Source organism: Spermophilus citellus (assembly GCF_964194105.1).
Source record: "Spermophilus citellus genome assembly, chromosome: 8".
Lineage (NCBI taxonomy): Eukaryota > Metazoa > Chordata > Mammalia > Rodentia > Sciuridae > Spermophilus > Spermophilus citellus.
In genome coordinates, this window is record NC_138189.1 from 62,528,043 (window position 1) to 62,549,024 (window position 20,982).

The 20,982-nt window shown below is 40.2% G+C and overlaps 1 protein-coding gene across 3 annotated transcripts in view; it reads left to right on the top strand.

Annotated features, from left to right (window-relative positions):
- The window catches only part of ANXA3 (annexin A3), a 64,588-nt gene that overhangs the window by 10,610 nt on the left and 32,996 nt on the right, over positions 1-20,982 (top strand). For all 3 annotated transcript variants that reach the window (XM_081302965.1, XM_081302966.1, XM_081302964.1), the window contains exons 3-5: positions 10,874-10,961; positions 14,720-14,814; positions 18,117-18,230. In XM_081302965.1, the coding sequence (XP_081159091.1) occupies positions 10,874-10,961; positions 14,720-14,814; positions 18,117-18,230 (297 nt within the window). The remainder of the gene's footprint in view (positions 1-10,873; positions 10,962-14,719; positions 14,815-18,116; positions 18,231-20,982) is intronic.

The window sequence follows — 20,982 nt, forward strand, 5'->3', positions numbered from 1 at the left end:
AACACCTCTTTGCTGTTTACATGGATCTTGGTCTCTGGTGGTCTTTTGTGGGTCCCGAATTCAAGTATAACAGTGTCATTTGAGAATTGTCAAAAGAAGCAAGATCTAGACAAGAAAATATGTTTTATTCACTTATTCATTCAACCGATTTTTACTAAACAACTCCTATATGCTAGACTAGGCTCTGGTGATACAGTGGAGAAAGAAATTTAAAAACCATGGAACTTACATTTTATTATCGAAAGCAGAAATAACCAAAGAAATGTATGATATAGCAAATCAGTTTTAAGTGTTTTGGGGGAAAACAAAGATGCTCAGGTAGATGAGCAGGGGTGAAGGAGTGAGCTTAGGAAGAGCACCCCTGCAGGTGCTGGTGTAAACAGCAGGTGTCAAGCTCTGAGGCAGACTGGTGAGGTATATTTGAAAGTTGCCAGAAAATCCTCAAGAAGTGAGAGAAGGGGGCAAGATTAGCATGAGATTTGGGGAGATGTCACCACTCTCTTTTATGATGCTTTAGGATCCTCCAAGGGCCAGAAAGAACTCCAGTAGTCTTCTTGTGAACTGTTCAAGGAATTTCCTTGTCTGGATTTACTTTATATTAGGAAGAACTTTTAAATCTGGGGCAATATGTTAGGATGTTCATTTCCAAAACAAATTTATAAATAACCCATAAAATAATGCATTTTTTTGCCATCATGCTGTGTAAACAGCAGTGACTCTAGCTGTTTATGCAAAAAAAGTGTTTCTTTCCAGAACATTACAAACAGTAGCTGTCCCTGATCTTGTCCCCTCGGGGGTAGACTCCTTTCCCTGTAGGAGTGAGGTGGTGGTTAGAGAGTGGATTTTATCACTGCAGTCCCCAAATCCTGTAATGCAATGCTATGGTCTGAATGTTGAAATCCTGACTTCCAGGGTGATGGTATTGGGATATGGGAGGTAAGTAGGTCATGAGAGTGTTATGCTAGAATTCGAGATCCCCAAAAGACCACTAGAGACCAAGATTGATGTAAGCAGCAAAGAGGTGTTTATTGCGAGCTAGCTCGGTCCTCTGCACCTGTGCGCGCACACACACACACAGCACAGTGACCGAGAGACCCCAAGCCCAGGGTTTGCAGCAGTTTTATACATTCTTTGGAGAAGGCAGGGACATCACATACATCATAGCATCTCTTAGCAAATCATCACACACCGTGGGGAAATCATAAAACAACTCTAAAACTTGATTAGCACATTCACTGGCGGGAACAAGTTGGGTAAGGGTGATTGGTTACTACAAGAGGGGGATTCGTTTGAACTGATTGGTTTAAGCCATGAGGGGAGTGAGTACGTGCTGAACTACATGGTTTCCCAACATGTTATCAACCACCATAAACTACTGGGAGGGTCATCTGGCATCCCAGGTGTTTCCCTGTCTCATGCTGATTGGTGGCTGCTAGGGGGTTGCTATGGATCCCCACCTAGCCTGACTGAGTCAGAAACACCTGGCGCAGCAGATCTCTCTTGTTATTTGTAGATAAACAACTCAGCAGGGTGGGTATGTGCTAGGAACCACAAGCAAATAATATGATGCATGGCACTTTCGGTTGTAAGGTGACGCCAGCTAGCCATTGAGATGATATGATTATGTTAAGATTTACATTCATATGGAAATTGGACTCCTGCTGTTCACCTTGGCCTGCTACGGGACTCATGTTACGGGACTCCTGGAGAGTTCCCATTGGTTGGGGAAGGATAGTAGGAGGGAATTGGGGGGGGGGCGTTCCGGTAGACGCGCGTGGGGGTGGACCGGTTTTTGGCTTGCCGGAGCGTACGGAGTATTGGCGGCCTTTTCAAAAATAAAGTTTTGTTCCTGCTTGAGTGGCTCGTGATTCTGTGCCCAGCCAGACTGAGGCAGGTATGGGCCTAGGAGTGCTCTGTAGGTCTTTCGAAGGACAAAGGTCAGCCCCCTTCCTTGGACAGGCTTTGCTCTGAGGTAGAGGCTGGTTTTTCAAGAGCAGAGCCCTCATGAATGGGATTATAAAGGACACCCAAAAAAGTTGATTAGTTCCTTCTACCATGTGAGGACACAGCAAGCAGGCACCATCCATGAATTAGAAACTGGGTCCTGACCAGACACCAAATCTGCTGGTGCCTTGATTTTGAATTTTCTAGCCTCTAGAACTATGAGGAATACATATCTGTTGTTTACAAGCCATTCCGTCTATGGTATTTTATTTTAGCAGCCTGGATTAAGACAGCCAGCCTCTGTCCTCCAGCCAAGGACCATTTAGGATATGGATGATGCCAGGTTGCCGCTTTTGTGAGCCAAAATCCCTGTGTCTTCCACAGTTAGGTTGTAGGTCTCCTGGACAGAGGCGTCTTCTCCAGAAGATGAAGTTAGATCTATACAGAGCTGAGGATATGATCAGAATAGCCACATTAGTCTCAACTCTCTATGGCCTTTGGCTACAAGGAGAATTTGGTCAAGAATTCTTTTTTTTTTTTTTTTTTAAAGAGAGAGTGAGAGAGGGAGAGAGAGAAAGAGAGAGAGAATTTTTTTAATATTTATTTTTTAGTTATTGGCGGACACAACATCTTTGTATGTGGTGCTGAGAATCGAACCCGGGCCGCACGCATGCCAGGCGAGCGCGCTACCGCTTGAGCCACATCCCCAGCCCCTGGTCAAGAATTCTTAATTAAAGTTAGGTATGAAATTTTAATTTTGAAACAAAAGTTTAATCCTTAGATGCTGGTGCTGGATGACTCAAAAGAAGATAACTATAAAACATAAGCTGCTTCAAACAAATAATGAAAATTATTCTGAGAAAGATTTTTATATTGATGAAGTCCTTCTGGGGCACCTGATGTTTTAAGCTCGATCCAGAAAGTTGGGACTGCTGCATTTGCCACACCACCCTGAGTGCTTGGAGAGACAGGGAGGGGAATGAAGTAGAATCACTGAACACCTTGGTACACTAAGCACCACCAGCTTTAAAACATCTCCCAAGTCTCCCAAGACTTGGTTTGATTTCTGTATCATTGATGTTATTGAAAGAAACCACTTCATCAGGCAGCCAATTATCTAGTGTAGACCTTGGAGAAATTCCACACTTAGGGATGTCATTATCTTGAATCTATTCTCTCAACAGTTGTTTTTAAGCCTCTATCTGGAGGCTAAGGACTGGACTAGAATCTGTTTTATGTGGTGGTGAGTGAAACCAAATATCTATGCCCTCTGGAACTTTGTTTTAGAGGAGGTAGAGACAGAAATGAACACAGAGAAATGACTGAATGCTGTGTGCCTTAAAGGGGAAATGGCTGCCAAGATGAAGAAGAAAGGAGAGGACCATTCGGATCAAGTGCCCAGGAAGGTGTGTCAGAGAGGATGACCCTTACAGAGAGGACTGGGGAGAGAAAGACCTTCCATGTAGAGTGGGAGGCATGAACAAAGGCCCTGAGGTAGGAAAGAACTCACTGTGTACCTGCTGAAGTTTCAGAGAACTCAAGTGTGAAGGATGAAGGAGAGAGAGGCTCCAGATGAGGGCAACTAAAGAGTTTGGACCAACCGCTCATGGCTGTATGGACTGGAGCAAGGAGTTTGGACTTGATTCAGGCCCAGAGAAGGTTGTTAAGTAAGGGAATGACTAATCTGAACTCTTGTCTTTAACAGATCTTCAGCTGCTACGTGGGGACAGTTGGAGGTGAGCAATAGAGAGAAGTGAGAAGGAGACTACTCCGGATGGCCAGGAGTACAGAGACACCAGGGACAAAGAGGCAGGGGAGGAGTGCAGGCGAGATTACCTTTTGAGATTGTCTCTACAGGACTTGCTGATGGGCTGGACTTGGGGGGAAAGGGAGATGAAGGAACCGAAGGAGAAGCCAGGTCTGAGAAGCCAGGTCTCTGACGGTACCGTTTACAGGAATGAGGATGGTTGAGGAAGCAGAGCAAATTGCAAATGAGCAATAAGACTGGAGTCAGATTGCCTGGATTCAGATCCTGCTGTGCCACAAACTAGCTGTGTGACTCTGGGCAAGTTTCTTCACCCCTCTGTGTCTCTGTGTCCTTCCTGGCAAAATAGGGAAATCAATGGTACCTACCTCACAAAGTGACTTTGAGGATTAAATGAACAGGTAGATGCAAAGTACAGTGAGTACTGTCAGTGCCCCCTGTGGGAGGAAGTAATGATAAGTAAGATACCAACTGACACATGGAGTTGACAGTGAATATGTAAAACCAGAGCCCAGATTTGAAGTCTGGGCTGGAGCTATTACAAATGGAGTTGTCAGCATACAGAGGAGAGAGTGGAAGAAATAGCCACCAGCAGAATTTAAAAGGGACTTTGTACTTTAGAAAAGCCTGCTTGACAGTGCACACTGGCATGGTAGGAAGATACACAGGAGGTGAGACCCAGGAGCCTAAAGAAGGCAGGGGCCAGGCAGCTGAATGGAGGGACACGGGCTTCTGAGGGGTCACGACTTCGTCCTCTCACAAGCCATGCTTCATGGAAAATGCGTCCCAAACTGCTTGTTTATCCCTGTCTTCTGCTTTCTGAGCCACATTCTGCTCCAGCCCACACCCTCCTCTGTTATCACATTCCAATGCTCTTGCTCCAGAGACGCTCCTGATGAAATCACTGTATTTGTAAAAGAAAAGCTGGAGTGTATGAATATTTCTTGCTTGAGTGAGCACAGAACGATTGCAAACATCTCCTTCAGACCTCTAGTCACAGGGCAAACAAGCCATGAGGTCAGCTTCTATCAGGCCTCCCTGATGGCTGCCCCTCCCTCCTGCTGACAGAAGCACATTGGGCACCTGCTGCTGCTCTTTACTGCCCTCTGGGTGGCAGTTTGCCCCTCACACTCCCTTGGTCCAGTGAGTGGTGCTGGTATGTGGGAGAAGGAAATGCCCCTGATGTGTGTCCTGGTGGAACAGAATTGTTACCAGTCCTTTTCTCTGGTGTTTTATCTGCTCTATTAGCTTTCTAGGGTTTCTGTGATGAAGTACCACAGACTGGTGGCTTCAAACAATAGAAAAATACTGTCTCATACTTCTGGAAGCTGGAAGTCCAAAATCAAGGTGTCAGCAGGGCCATCTTCCTTCCAAAACTTGCAGGAAGGGCCTTCTCACCTCTTCCTAGCTTCCAATGGTTTGCTGGTGCAGGGGAGTAAAAATAACCTCCATATATTCATAGCTGGAACTGACCCCTGTTCCAAAACCCAGATTAACAAGAGAAAAGCAAATGAGCTTATTAACATGCATGTTTTGTCTATACATGAGAGACTCCTGGAGAGTGAATAGTTCCCAAAGACGTGCCTTTGATTTTCAGCTTCTATAGCATCTTCAAAGCATATGTAGCATTTACAAAGAGTAAATTTTTAGATAAATGATAAGATGAAGGAAAAGGAAGGACTGTGAGTTTCTATAAGCAGCAATTTGAGGAGAAGGCAAATAACTGGCTGGTAATAGTTCGGAAAACTTGCTAATATAAATCCGCTGGTACCTCCAGGTTCCAGGCTGACCAGGGTCTCAAGCTGTTCTTTAATTTTTGTTCTCTGTGGTGAGAGCTTTTGTCTGTGTCAATCCATGTTCTGGTTTAGGCAACAGAGGGAGGGCAGAAGGCTGTACTGTGCTCTTTTCTTCTGAATTGTCCTCAGCTCATAACCCTTCATGTTTTAGGGAAGCATATTCTGGTCTTCCACATGGGCAAACTTTGGGCTCCTTGGAGCTGCAGAAGGCTAGCCTCTACCTTCATTGTCTTATCACATTCTCCCTGCATATTGGTCTGTACGAGACTATCTTCTTATAAGGTCATCAGTCATATTGGATTAGGGGCCCATCCTACTGCAAAAAGACCTCATCTCAACAAACTACATCGGCAGTAACCTTGTAGCCACATAAGGTCCCATTCTGTGGTGCTGTTGGTTAGGACTTCACCATATCTCTTTTAGGAGGAAGCAGTTTAGCTCATACCACCTTCCTCACTTGACTGTATTTCATTTTGAGGTGTCTTACAGTAAATTTTCTTTGGTTTTGAAGACAACTTCTTGCTTGGAGAATTGAACAAGAACTCTTATATTTTCCAAGTTTTGATTGCTTTATTTTTGTCATCTATTCCACCTTGTATCATAAAATTTCACGACCCAACAGTACCCTGACATTGAGCAGAGAGTGGTCATTTCTCCCTGGCTCTTTGAGAACTCTGGAGTCCTGTAGTTTTATCAGAGACTTTGATTTGAAGCCATAATTTTTGAATCTGGCCTTTATGGAGTTTTATAAAGTGGGGGTGATATGGTTTTTGCCTCACCTTCAAAATGTACCTTGCAGTTGCTGCTATTCTTGCTCTGGAGCATTTGGTTGTAAATATATTTTATGTCAACAGAGTTGGCACCTTCCATTTTTCTCTTTTATTCATTCTTCTGAATATAAATGTTTAACTTTTTTCAAACCCAGTGATACCGCTGTTGACCGGTGACAAGTTCTTGCTTCCCCAATGTTGAAGAATAACACCAGAAAAGCACACGCCGAGGCAAGGTCAGAGTAGAAATTAGAAGTTTATTAAAGGACAGCAGAAAAGGCTTCTCCCGGAGGAAGAAGGGGACCCAAGAGGTGGAATCCGTGGAAGTGCGGTTGTTTCCCCTTTTTATAGTTTTGGTGATGGAATGTAGGTTGGAAGGCCTGAGAGATGGGACACTTCTTTGTGATGGGCTATCTTTAAGTTTGCTGGGGGCTGTTCATTAACACTTCTTTGAGGTGGACTTTGGCTTAGGGCCTTTTCGGGACTTCATTAACATTCCATGAGTTGTCCTGTGTTTTCCCTGAGTCATTCCCAGCATGGCCTCCATTTTAGATTTCACTCGGTATTAGACCCGATTTACCTAACTACACTGACTACCTAACTTTAAATCTGGCTTCACCAGTACACATGGCATGAAGAAATGATACAACAATGTTTTGTAAGTCAAGGACAGATTGACCTCTTAGCAGCAGACAGTTCCCCAGGGCCAGTTTGAACACATCGATGGTTTTATGCCATCATGTCCTGTGGCTGACCTCCAACAGATAGTTTTAGAAGATCAGGGAAAGTTATATTGGTAAGAAGAAGGTGGTTCATATGAGATGCAGTCTGGTCTAGCAAAGGCTATTGGGATAGACCACTTACTGACTGTGAACTTGGAAAAGTTTCTTAAGCATCAGTTTCATCATCTGTGAATAGGATTTATTGTATCTACTTTATGTTTATTGTGGGGATTGTATGAGCTAATACAAAAAATGTGCTTAGCCCAGTTTTTGGCACAGAGTGAGTATCAGCAATTGTTCTTACTATAAAGACATCCTGCTGGGTGTGGTAGTGAAGACCTGTAATCCCTGCTACTGAAAAGGCTAAGGCAGGAGGATCAGAAGTTTAAGGCCAAGCCTCAGCATTTTAATGAGAGAGACTCTGTCTCAAAATAAAAAATAAAAGGGCTGGGGATATCTCTCAGTGGTAGAGCACCCCTGGATTCAATCCCAAGTGCAAAAACTAAAACAAAAATCCCTCCTATTTTTCTCCCACTTTTCAAAGCCGCTCCTTCCTTTAATTTATTTTTCATCTGGCTTGAGGTCATTTTCCTTTTACGGACATCTGAAGACCAAGTTTGAGAAAAGGAAAGCAACAAAATGTGTTTAAGAGATGTGGATGGAAATCTGATCAAACCTAATTTTTTAAAATTGCTTTTTCTAAGTATTCCCATGATGTCCTACACTAGTACTGACACTGTTGGAGTACTAGGGTTACTTTAAAGAATCTCAGCTTCCTATTGAGTAGGAATTTAAATGGCAAGGCATTAACTTACAAAGAAGCAGGAAATGCAAACAGCTCTGTTTGGCTGTAAAAATGTCAACATTCCTGAAACAATGAGCTCATCATCAAATTCCTCCTCTTCCACACCCATAAAAGAATCCCCCTTGTTTGCTTAGTTAGTTTTGCTTTGGCTCTCTGGGCAGCTGACAATGAAATCAAGCAGTGGTTCTTAAAGGGCATTAGAATCATCTGGAGGGAGTGTAAAAACAGACTCAGTCCTACTCCATGGCTGATTCAGTAACAGTGAGGTAGTGCCTGAGAGTTTGTGCTTCTTATAAATTCCAGGTGGTTCTGATGGGGATGACCAGGAACCCTACTTTGAGAACCACTAAGATGGCCCTCCACTGCCTCTTCCCCTCGCAGGCAAGGTGATGTGGTGTAGAGCACAGGGCATTTTAGTTATAAGGAGGTGGGTTTAAATTCTGGGGCTATCCTTATTAGCAGAATTCTGTTCAGCACATCATAGCTTCAAGATGATTTCTTCTATTTTAATAAAATCTATCTCATTAAGGTCACTGTAAAAGTTAAATCAGATGTTGTAAAGCACTTCATTCATTGTCTGGCAGGTATTAGAATAAAAATTTCCATTCATTTCTTCTATGGTAACTTTTTTTTGCAAGTCATAAACATTTCTGGATCATATGGGCAACCATGTCTACCAAATGAACACAGTAGTGCTGTTGATTGAGAGAACTGAAACAGTTTTAAATAATTCATTAGAATTCTACTTCCCAGTTCCCCTGGCCTGCACTGGGTGGGTGCAGCTCAGTGGTCGAGCATTTGCCTATTATAGGTGAGGCTCTTGGTTTGATTCCTCACACCAAAAAGTAAATAAGTAATAAAATCCCAATTCTCCTTTTCAAGTTGGGGTATGTGTGTGTAGATTTTTTTTCTTTTAACCAGACTAGGTTTTTTTTCCCCATTTAATTCTCACTATATAGAAAGTTGCATAATAGATTAGGAATTTCATCCTCCTCTAAATTTGCACATTGTAATTTTAACATATTTTGATGTGTGGGTGGTAGAGGGCAGTGAAAAGGTCATGGCTAGAATGCAAACCCTGAGTTTTCAGAATTCATAAACAATTAGGATCTAAACACAATTTTGTCTTCTTGTAAGCAACCATGTAAATATCCATGCGGCACAGAATCAGGGGAGCTTCTTAAACATTTAGTCCTTGTCACCCTCTTTCTCAAACTATGATTCACTATCTCTAGGGACCAGGTCACATGCATTTTAAAGTATCACACCAGTGTAGAGACTGTATTTCAAAAAACACCAGGAATAGATAGAATAGTCTAGAAGGCATTCAGATTCAGATTCTATTTCTTAACTGGCTGTGTGGACTTGAGCAAATTCTCCAATCTTCTTACATGTTGGTGCCATATATATGAAATGGCTCACCCTTATGTACCAGCGCCTCCTGTATGATAGGCAGATGCTCTACCACTGAGCTACACCCACCCAGTGCAGGCCATGGGAACTGGGAAGTAGAATTCTAGTGGATTATTTAAAACTGTTTCAGTTATCTCAATAAACAGTACTACAGTGTTCACTTGGTAGATTTGGTTGCCCAGATGATCCAGAAATGTTTATATGACTCGCAAAAAATCTCACCATAGAAGAAATGAATGGGGTTTTAAAATTTAATACATGCCAGGCAGTTAACATATAAAGGACCTAGGACCGTGCTGGGCATGACACATGCCAATGCTCAAATGGTGGTTCTTCTAAAATGCCAGACGTGTAAGGGGAACGGATAGGAGAAACACAGACATTCATAGGTGGATAGAAATGAATGAAGCCAGTGGATGATGCAAATCTATAAGCTATTCATTAAACCTTGGGGAAAGAATTCTCCGAAGAGAATCCATTAAAGTGACTGATTTCTTACAAGTGCATTTAGATCTGGCACAATCACAACTGGCTTCTCACTTGTTATTATTTTTTTAGATTCAAACTCTTTATTTTGGGGTGCCTTAAGATTAAACAGTGTTTGACTGTGATGAAGCAAATTATTCAGACTGTTCTTTTGAATCAATAGACTATCATTTTTTTAACGATGCCAGAACATTAATTTTCCATTCACTTTAATGTGACAAGATAATGTCCTTTCATGAAAATATTAAACACTTCAGAAGAGTGTAAATGAAGCTATATTAATACAAGACATCAGAGCCAATATTAGTAACAGGATAGGAAAATGCTCTTTAAAAAGAAAATGTAATTACTATAAAGATAGGTTTTATAAAGATAGGTTTTTATTCTAAGAGTTAGTATATACCATGTTAGAAGTACATGTTCACTTTGATTTTTTTTTCTCAATGTCTTTGTGGCTGTCCTTCTTTTGTCTTTTAAGCAGTTTTAGAATATTTTATTCTTTCAGTAGTACGTCTTTCCCGGCTTACTGACATGTTTCTAATTTATGTGCTTAAAATTGTTCGTGTGGTATTTTTTATTTCTATGCTATTCCTGAAGATCTATGATGTCAATGGAGCTTTTAGAAGGGAATTTATCAGCCACAATTGCACATCCATTAAACAAAGCTTAAGTACAGACAATCCTAATAGGGTTTTCATTTATGGATCCTTTAGTGTAGGATTCCCCAAGGACAATGGTCAACATTAATTAAAACGTCTTGAAGTCTGTAAACCACAATTACTTCTGGGTGAGATGCAGTGAAGAGTTTTGAATTATCACTTGAAAACAAAGAGGATGTAAGAAATTTCAGCTTTCTTGTTGTTTTTATGCAAATGCCACTTTAAAGCAAATATTCTTCAGAGTCACCAAGACTGACACAACATTGCTCTAGAGAAGCAATTTTTATATTTGTAATTTGTTACACAAGAGAAAAAGAGAGACCTTCTGTTGCATGTGGTAGAAATCATATTGCCTATATGTCTAGGGAGGGGAGACTTTCTTATGCCACTCCTGAAAATGGCAGGAAGGTGTACAAGTTTTGAGTCTGTTACATGTGTCCCATATGCATATGAGAGTAATATGAATAAAATGTTATTTTGAACTAGTGAGACTTTCAAATATTTTCCTCCTAGGTTGGATCCCGAGGAACAATAAGAGATTATCCAGGCTTCAGCCCATTGGTGGATGCTGAAGCTATTCATAAGGCCATCAGAGGACTTGGTAAGTGATGCTTTACAATTCCTTTCTTAATGCTGAAGATAATCAGGAAAGTTACATTCTCAAAGTTCCCTAGTTCAGTTTGCCCATGTTGGTTTACTCAATTAGAGACATTGTCAAGGATTTTTAAAAGTAAAAAACAACGAGGATGCTGCGTGTGGTGGTGCATGCCTGTAATCCCAACCTCTCTGGAGGCTGAGGCAGGAGGATCACAAGTATAAAGCCAGTCTCAGCAACAGCAAGGTGCTAAGCAACTCAGTGAGACCCTATCTCTAAATAAAATACAAACTAGCGCTGGGATGTGGCTCAGTGGTCGAGTGCCCCTGAGTTTAATCCCTGGTAACCCCTGCACCAAAAAAAAAAAAAAAAGAGGAAAAGCATAGAGAACCTAGTTTTATTAACTATAACATCTGCCATGTTTATTTAATATTAAAAACTACTACCACCACTGCTGCTGCCCATAACAATCATCATCATCATCATAAAGCATTATAGATAAAATCTCTGTCAATTTTTCCTAGATTTCATCCCCACCCCATTGCGTAAAGATAATTACCATCCAAAATTACAGTTTATTTCCATGAAACTTTCAATGCCATAGTATGTATGTATGTACATAATATTTTATATGGACTTAAGCAGTAAAAAATGAAATTATAATATATATTTTTCTGCAATTTGTTTTTATCCCTTTAAAACAATGTTTTTGAGATTTATCCTCGTCGATATGTTTAGCTCTAGTTCATTAATTTTAACTGCATAGTAGTCTATTCTGTGTTGCATCATAAAATAGGAATATTGATGAAACATTTAAATTGCCTATAATTCTTTTCTATTACAGTATAAAAATACTGTGCAATGACTATTCCTGCTTATGTTTCATCACAACATTTGCTAGCATTTCTCTAGACTCTGACAAGGATTGGAATTTCTAGGTAGAAGGGGATGCTTATTTTCAGATTAACCAGAAATTTTGCCAAACTGCTCTCCTAACTGAATACAGAAATTAGCATCAATTCCAGAACTGTATGAGACTTCCTTTTACTCCATATTCTCACAAATACTGTAGTACTATGCAGTTTCTCTGATTGACTGGATCTAAAATTGTATGTTATTCTATGTGTGTTTGTTTCCTCTCTATGTAGATATAAGATTACTGATGCACTTAAGCTTCCTTTCTTATTTATTTGCTTTCTCTATCAGGAAATACTTATTCATCTTCTTCAGATATTTTATCCTTTCTTTTCAGCGGGAATGTCTTCTTCATGAATGGCAAGAGATTTTTAAATTATAATTTCTGGATACAAAACCTATTTCAAATTTAAAAACATGGAAATATCTTCTCATCTATGGCTTTCTGTTATTGTAGGTTATAGTAACTTATATTGCATTAAGCTTTACATTTTTGTAAAATCAAGTCTGTCGATATTTTTCCTCTCAGATTTATGCTTGCTTAATCTTTTCTATAATTAGGTCATAAATATATTCCCCTGAATTTTACCCAAAGCTTTAAAATTGTTTTTATACTGTGATCTTATAATCTATATGGAGCTAATATCTGCAGTTAATAATTAAAAGAATCTAATGTCTCATGTAGATGTTTGTCTCAGCACAATTTACTGGAAAGCTTATCCTTTCCACTCTGTTTTGTGTTGCCACCTCTATTTTATGTTTCCTTGTTTTTCTGTTCTCTCTTATAATCCATTTGTCTGTTTACCTCTTCTGGATCCAATACCACTTTGTCACAATTATAATTTTATAATGATGCTTGGTGTTTAGAGGGGCAAGGGTTTTATTTATTTGTCTCTTTGAATGTTGGGATCAGCTGTATATTTTTTTTAGTTGTTTATGGACTTTTATTTTATTTACTTGTTTATATGAGGTGCTGAGAATTGAATCCAGTGCCTCACACATGTAAGTCTAGTGCCCTACCACTGAGCTACAACTCCAGCCCTTCGGCTGTATAATTTCATGAAATATATGATTAGAACTTTATGTCAGTGTAATTTTGTTTTATTCCTGACTAGATTCTTGTTTTTTCCCATTTTTAAATGAGAGCCTTTCTTCACATGCCCTAGTCATCATACCCAGTGTTGCATAGACTGCTCCGTGATGTAGTGTCAAACTAAATGCATTCATGATCTTTAAAATCTGTTACTTGTCTTTCTTAACATTGTTTTTTCATGAGTTTTTGCATTTTGGCCTGAAGGCCCAGATGGAGGTTTTGTTTGTAAGCATCATCTCTGATATGTTCTGTATCCATAACCCAGTATCACAATGTCATTTGCGTTAGAAATATGTCAAATGCAGTCTGTGGACTGGGATGGAGCTTGATATTGTTACTGGTCTTGAGCATGCACAGACATAAAAAGATGAGAAACTCCCAGACATACAAATTACATGGGGGTCAAATGAGGAGGCTATTTAAGTTATCTAATTAAATTAGAATAAAGACACATAGCAGAGGGCATGTGGAGGAAAGGACAAATCACAGAGATGCAAATACTTGCTACTAATATATGGAATAAGGAAAAGAAAGGAACCTAGGATGATTGCCAGGATTTTTTGTCAGATGCTGATATCCACAGTTGTATTATTGATGAGGAACATAGAATAAAAGGAGAGTTAGAGAGGAAATACAAAGATTTCCACCTGGCGCATGCTGAGTTTGAGATAATGTGCAGTGGGAAGTATCTAGTTGTATAATGACACAGATGCTGTAAAAGGTCAAGTTGTCGATCAGAGTCAAAGAGTGTAGTAGGCTTTAATCCAATTCTCTGTACTTAACAATATAGAAAAATACAATATCAAAGGTACAGAAAGGTAGTATCTTCCTTTGGGAGACCCACCAGATAATCAAATGCACACATCCTTTTTGCTCCCTCATTGAGGAAGGTGTGTACCACTGTCATGGACATGTGTAGACAAGGTGTGTATTAGTCACCTCAACACAGAGAATTTGAGTCTGCAGTTACAGTTGATCTTTATTGCATTCTAGTCATGCATACCCAAGGCCTTCAAGCCAATTTACCAACTCACAGCTTCCCAACCTAGCTGTAGCTCACGTAATGATCTTAATTCTACACTATCAGGAAGGCCAGCCTTAGCCCTGGCCTCATGGTATCCTTGACTTACAAACAGTTGGTTAAGTATATGGGTATGGCATGAGTGAGAGAGGTGTAAACCAGAGATAGAAATACACGTTTGGGGTCTTGCTGCATCACGTATGAACTATGTACTTTGGCAAGTGAATTAAGCTCTCGAAGTGTTAATGTCTTTATCATTAGGACAGCTTTGTCCTACCTACTGCACAGGACCCGTGTGACTGTCATCTGAGACAGGGAATAAAAAGGTGCCTGGTACATGGTAGGTTCTCAGTAAATGTCAGTTCCTGTTGTCTAGGGGAGAAAGACCTTGATGTCAAGTATGGGGATGAGAGTGGAAAGACAATTATTGAACCTCATAAGGGTGAAGCTGAAGGTTCTTTGTGCTCTTCCCTCTGTCTCATCTAAGGAAGGGAGAAGACAATAACTGACAATATTTGCTTTCTTCCCCCAAAACTATCCAAATAAAGTTTACCTTCTTTTCCAAAAGCCAGGCAAACAAACAGAGAAATAAAGATTTGGACCTCATAGGCAGCTGGAAACTAAAATGTCTTACTCTATGCATTTGTTTCAGCCTATTGATCATTTTCTTTTGCTCAGGACAGATATTGAACATCTTTGGGTTGATGGTGAGTAAAATACTTTTGTTTCCTTTAGGAACGGATGAAAAGACACTCATCAGCATTCTGACTGAGAGGTCAAAGGCACAGAGGCAGCTGATTGCTAAGGAATATCAAGCAGCATATGGAAAGGTACAATTAGATTCCCACACTGGCAGTGGAGAGGGATGATCACTGCTCCACCACGGTTGCTCCCTCATGACTGTGACCTCAGATCTTTTGTTCCAGGCTGATTGTAGTAGGTGTGCCCTGGGCATCCAGCCAATAACCTGGGATCTGTGTCCTGGTTGTGCTTTTAACTGGTTGAACCTAGTGTCCAAGTCCCCAGTTTTGGATTAGGCTTCAATTTCTTCACCTATAGAATAAAGAGGGTCACCTTGGATCACACATTCTAAGCCAGGAGTGATTTTGTTTCCCATAGGACACTTAATGGGAATGGAAGCTTTTGATTACCACATATGGGATGGGAGGGGTGGTTTTAGTTTTTAGTGGAGAGAAGTCAGGGGTGCTGCTAAATATCCTCCAGTACACAAGACAGCTCCCCACCACAACTGATCAACTAGCTGACAAATCCTGGCTTAGATTCTTTAAGTTCTCTTCTTATTCTAAAATATCTATGTAACTGTAGGCTTAATTCCTTCAGCAAATGACAACTTGCCCAATTCTAGAAACCACATAAGGAGAAGTGAGACCTTGGTCTTTGCTACATGGTTTATTTTTTCATCTCCTGTTGAATATTGCTCTGTGTCAGCAGATACCTTAGACATTGGGGATACACTGGCACAGACAGCAGATGCTTCCTTCTCTCCACAATTCTATCAGAAAAGTAATAAATGATTAACTAAAGTAAGTTCAGACATTGGTGCTATGAAAAAAATAAAGATGGGGTGATATGATGGAGGGCGACTGGTGACAGTAGGATGGTGAGGAAATGTCAATGAGGGGTTGCCAACTTGCTCTCAACTAAAACTAGGCAATACTAAGATTCTGCCCTGCTGTGGAAAAGCATCTGGGGGAGAGGGTATAGTAAGTGCAAAATCCCTGAAGCAGAAACAAACTGGGAAAACTGCAGAAACAAAGAGTTCCAGTATGGCAGGAATGCAGAATTGAAGAGGATAGAAGAAAGAGATGAGCTGGAAAGAGGCTGAAATTGCTGGGCTTTGAGTTTCCTTTCTTTCTTTCTTTCTTGTCTTTTTTTAAATTTTTTAATTGGTTTTTAAAAATAAATGACAGCAGAATGCATTACAACTCTTATTACACATATCTGTATATTTTCCATATCTCTGTTTCCAATTTTCCATATCTCTGTTTCTATATAAAGTATGTTCACACTAATTCGTGTCTTCATACATGTACTTTGGATAATGATATCCATCACATAACACCATCCTTGCTATCTCTGCCCCCTCCCTTCCCCTCCCACCCACCCCTCTGCCTTATTCCTCCCATGCTCCCCCTCTCAACCCCACTATGAATCAGCCTCCTTATATCAGAGAAAACATTCGGCATTTGTTTTTTTGGGATTGGCTAATTTCACTTAGCGTTATCTTCTTTAACTCCATCCATTTACCTGCAAATGCTATGATTTTATTCTCTTTTATTGCTGAGTAATATTCTATTGTGTATATATGCCACATTTTTTTTTATCCACTCATCTACTGAAGGACATCTAGGTTGGTTCCACAGTTTAGCTATTGTGAATTATGCTGCTATAAACATTGATGTGGCTGTGTTTTCTTATTTTGTTGGTTTGTTTGTTTGTTTGTTTGTTTATGAGAAGGGGCCTTACTGTGTTACCCAGGCTGGTTCAAGTGATTCTGCTACCTTGACCTGTCAAGGACTGCAGGTGCCTGTCAACTAAACCTTTTTGTTTTCCTATGTTGTCCAGGCTTGGGCCTTGGGTCTTGGTACAGAGTTTACATTTTATTCTAAGGACAAAAGGGAACAATTGGAAGTTTATAAGCAAAGGAATTTTAGAATCTATTTTTTATTTTTAAAAGGTTGTTTTGTCTTCTGCAATAATGAACTGTGAAAAGGAAAGTGTGGAAACAGAGAAAGTCAGGGTATGGAGAAAGTCTAGTGATCATCCAAAGCCAGCTCAGGCATCATCTCCTGAGATAGTCTACAGGCCCCCAGACATTAAAACTCCTTTTCAGAGGTCCCTTTATCAGACATTTAAGGCATTATAATGAAATTTTATCTTTGAAGAGCATAATATCTTAGGGATAAGGGTTTTATCTCACCTTTAAATGCACAGCACAGAGCAAGTACCTGTGAACATGCATTGAATTGAATAGATTGCAAGCATCTGGGCAAGGCAGTACTTTCATATATAGGGAACATGAATGATCCATTGATCTTTCATTATTTCCAAATATGGAAGGAGATTGGAGGCAAGGGTAACAGCTATTTCTCACAGTGGAATAGAATACAAGTATGTGAGAAAAGTTTCAGTTCCAAAGTCCTGAGTTGAGGCATATGGTAACAGAACTTAGCATTTAATGAAGAAAAACCCTGTTGCAATTAAAGCAGAGCAGATGACCTTTGGCTCCATTTGTTCCAGCAGGAGCATGGTCCTGCTTTGTGCCCCTGATGGTGTAGTTGTGTGGTTCTGCATCATCAATAATAGTCTGGGAGGCTGCCAGCCTCTGTGTCAGACCTAGAAACAATCAGGAGCAGAAAAAAATTTTTTTCTGTATCACTCCTTTGAATGATGGAAATAGAAACCATGTTACTTTCCTTTAGGCAAGGGAGATGTACTGTACTTATGTAATGTGTGAAAACAGGGCCAAAGGATGATATGAATAAGTAATGTCCACTGCATTGCCATACAGGACTTCCCTTGCTGTCGTTACCAGGAAAGGGCTTCTGCTGTCTCCCAGTTCACACCTTCATCAGAGGCAAATGACCAACCACTGTCCTCCCTTCCCCTTTGCCTTTGGAGCTTGTTGGAGTCACAGAGAAGAAAGGCACCTAGGAATAGAGCACCTACCAGTGAAACTGGGTGTGAATTTTAAGGCTCTTCCTCCTCCTCTTCTCCTGTCCCATCCCAAGTATTGAGAGCCTCAAGGACCTAGAAATACATTTTTGAAGTATTTTAATTGTGCACTTGTGCATATTGTAGGGAAGAGTATGATAATTCGATACATATATACAACACGTAATGATCAAATCCAAGTAGTTACAGGAAATGCATTTTAATATATTATTTCCAACTGTGGTTCACACAAAAATCCTCTATAAAACAAAACACTTTGGAAGCAATCATAAAATGCAGATTAATATCCATAGAAACATTTCCAGCATTTCTGTTTGTTCCCTATGTTTTCATCTGATTTTGATACTTACGTTCATCTTTTACTAGATGACTTTAGAGAAAAAGTCTTTCACAATTCCTTCCTTGTTTTTTTTTTTTTTTCTTTTTTCTTTTGTAGGAGCTGAAAGATGACTTGAAGGGTGATCTCTCTGGCCACTTCAAGCATCTCATGGTGGCTCTTGTGACTCCACCTGCAGTGTTTGATGCAAAGCAGCTAAAGAAATCCATGAAGGTATGAGCTCCACACAAGCAGAATCTGTGCAGGATTTGACTATGTTATAAAAAATACTGCCAGGTGCAGTGGTACACACCTGTATTCCCAGCATCTTGGGAGTCTGAGGCAGGAAAATCGTGAGTTCAAAGCCATCTTCAACAAAAGTGAGGTGCTAAGCAACTCAGTGACACCCTGTCTTTAAATAAAATACAAAATAGGGCTGGGGATGTGACTCAATGATGGTGTGCCCCTGAGTTCAATCCCTGGTACTTGCCACGCACCCCCGAAATAGTGAGCTGTCTTCATTGCACGATTGAGTCTTGGGCAGACTTGATTGCTGTTCTGGTTGTGCTCCTTACGTGGTGGGATGACTCTAAAATAGGGGGCAGTTGTGGAACCCAAGTGTTCCTGGGCTGAAAGAATATTGTCACATTCTTATTTTATTTGTTTTTGGACATGACCAAATTCTCTGGTTTGTTGGCTTTGAAAGTAAATAACACTATCATCAGCTCCATTGCTTAGGCCAAAATCCTTATACTGTGTTTGGACCCTTATTTTCCCTTACACTTAAGAGGTCCTGAATCTATCAGCAAGTCCATTAACTCTACTCCAAAGTCCACTGAAAATATCTGCATTTCTCTCAAAATCCACTATTGCCATTCTGTTGTAAGCACAGCATCTCTTGACTATACCATCAGTATCTCAACTCCTCTCTTTGTCTCCATGTCCTCCCACTTTGAGTCCATTCTCCATAGAATAGCCAAAATTATTTTTTAAAGTTATTTTAAAATGAGATTATGCCACTCATCTACATAAATCTCTAGTGGTTGCAAATACTTAAAATCCAATCTCTGAATGACCTTCATCATCCAACTTGTTTTGCTCCTGTCTGTTTCTGTGACTTTAAAAATTCTTTATCAACTAGGGTTCCCCAGAGAAGCAGAATGACTAGGCAGGACAGCTACATTAAGAGATTTATTGTAAGGAATTGGCTACACAGTTGTGGGACTGAATAGAAATGTCAGCGCACGCTGACACAGCAGAACCTCTTCTTCAGAGAAGTCTCAGCTGGGCTCTTAAGGCCTCTCAACAGATTCTATCAGATCCACCTAGAAAGTCAAATATCTATCTAATATCTCCTCTGGTTAACATCAATTGATAACAGATTTTATACTTCCAAAATGCCTTCACAGCAACACTTCGATTAGTGTTCAATTGAATAATGGGGACCATAGCTTGGCCAATTTGACACCTAAAAATGACCATCACACTTCCTCTTCTCTCCTCATTCAATAATGTAGCCCCAATGGCCTTTTCTCTGCTTCTTCTTTTTTTTTAATATTTTTAGTTGTAGATGGACACAATAAATTTGTTTTATTTATTTATCTTTATGTGGTGCTAAGGATAGAACTCGGTTCCTCACACATGCAAGGCAAGCGCTCTACCACTGAGCCACAACCTCAGCCCTTTTCTCTGCTTCTTGAACACTATAAGCTAATTTCTATTCTGCAATTCATTTACATCATGCTCCTTACATCTGCAATGCTTCTCCTCCAGACATTTTCTACTCTGAATTCAGATTTCTTTTTATTAGTATTTAAAATTTTTTATTTGCATTTATTTTATGCCGAATTTATTTCTGGTCTGTAAGTTTTGGTTTCTTCAGTTTCTTCTGGGATATCTTTTTCTTCTGTGACCCCCTCCCCTTCTGATTTAGGAATGATTTATTTCTTTTGAGTAAGGACCATCTCAGCTTGGCAAGGGGAGCAGATGTATGGGATAATCCCACCATGAGCTTGGTAAATGTGGTGCCTATCCTGGGTGCTTTGTTCACCTGGATGTATTCAATGACCAGAGAAACTACACGAAAATGCCTAACCTTAGCAGCACTCTGAATTTTAAAGCATGCACAGCAAAAAATTTAGCACCCTTTTTGGGTCCCTGACTGAATAGCCCCACTATTAGACCTGGCACCCCTACAAACTCCATAATTACAATGTCAGCGTAGCACACATTGCAGTTGTTGCTGCTCCTTTTAAAAAAAATTGTTATTATTTTAATGGTACTAGGGATTGAACCCAGGAGTGCACAGCCTTTAAAAAAAAACATTTATTTATTTATTTGTTTATTTGTTTATTTTTGGTGAGACAAAGTCTTGCTGAGTTGCCAGGATGACCTCAAACTTTCAATTGTCCTGTCTTAAACTCCTGAGTCACTGGAATTATAGGCATGTGCCATCAGGCCTGGTACATATTGCTTCTTCAAAGTGACATCTTTCAGATCGTGGTTGCTTTTCTGGTATATGCATACCCTTGGCCTGGACAGTTTCATAGATGGTCATGTAGACATGAAGTCTTGAACCTCTTGATTTGCAGGTTTCTGTGAGGTTTTCTGGGTCAAGTGAATAGCAAATATTTCATCGATCACCTCAAGTCATATACAGGAAAAGCCAGGGTTTGTTTGTTTGTTTTGTTTGTTGTTGTTGTTTGTTTTGTTTTATTTTGGTACCAGAGATTGAACCCAGAGGTGCTTTACCACTGAGCCACATCCCCAGCCCTTTTTAAATTTTTTATTTTGAGACAGGGTTTCGTTAAATTGTTGAGGTTGGCTTTGAACTTGTGATCCTCCTGCCTCAGCCTCCCTATCCATTGGGATTACAGGCAGGCACCATCACGCCTGGCCAGTGTTCTTTCTTTAATTGAACCTTTTGTTATTCAAAAGGCAAACCTGGGGCTGCGGTATAGCGCAGTGGTAGAGCCCTTGCTTAGCA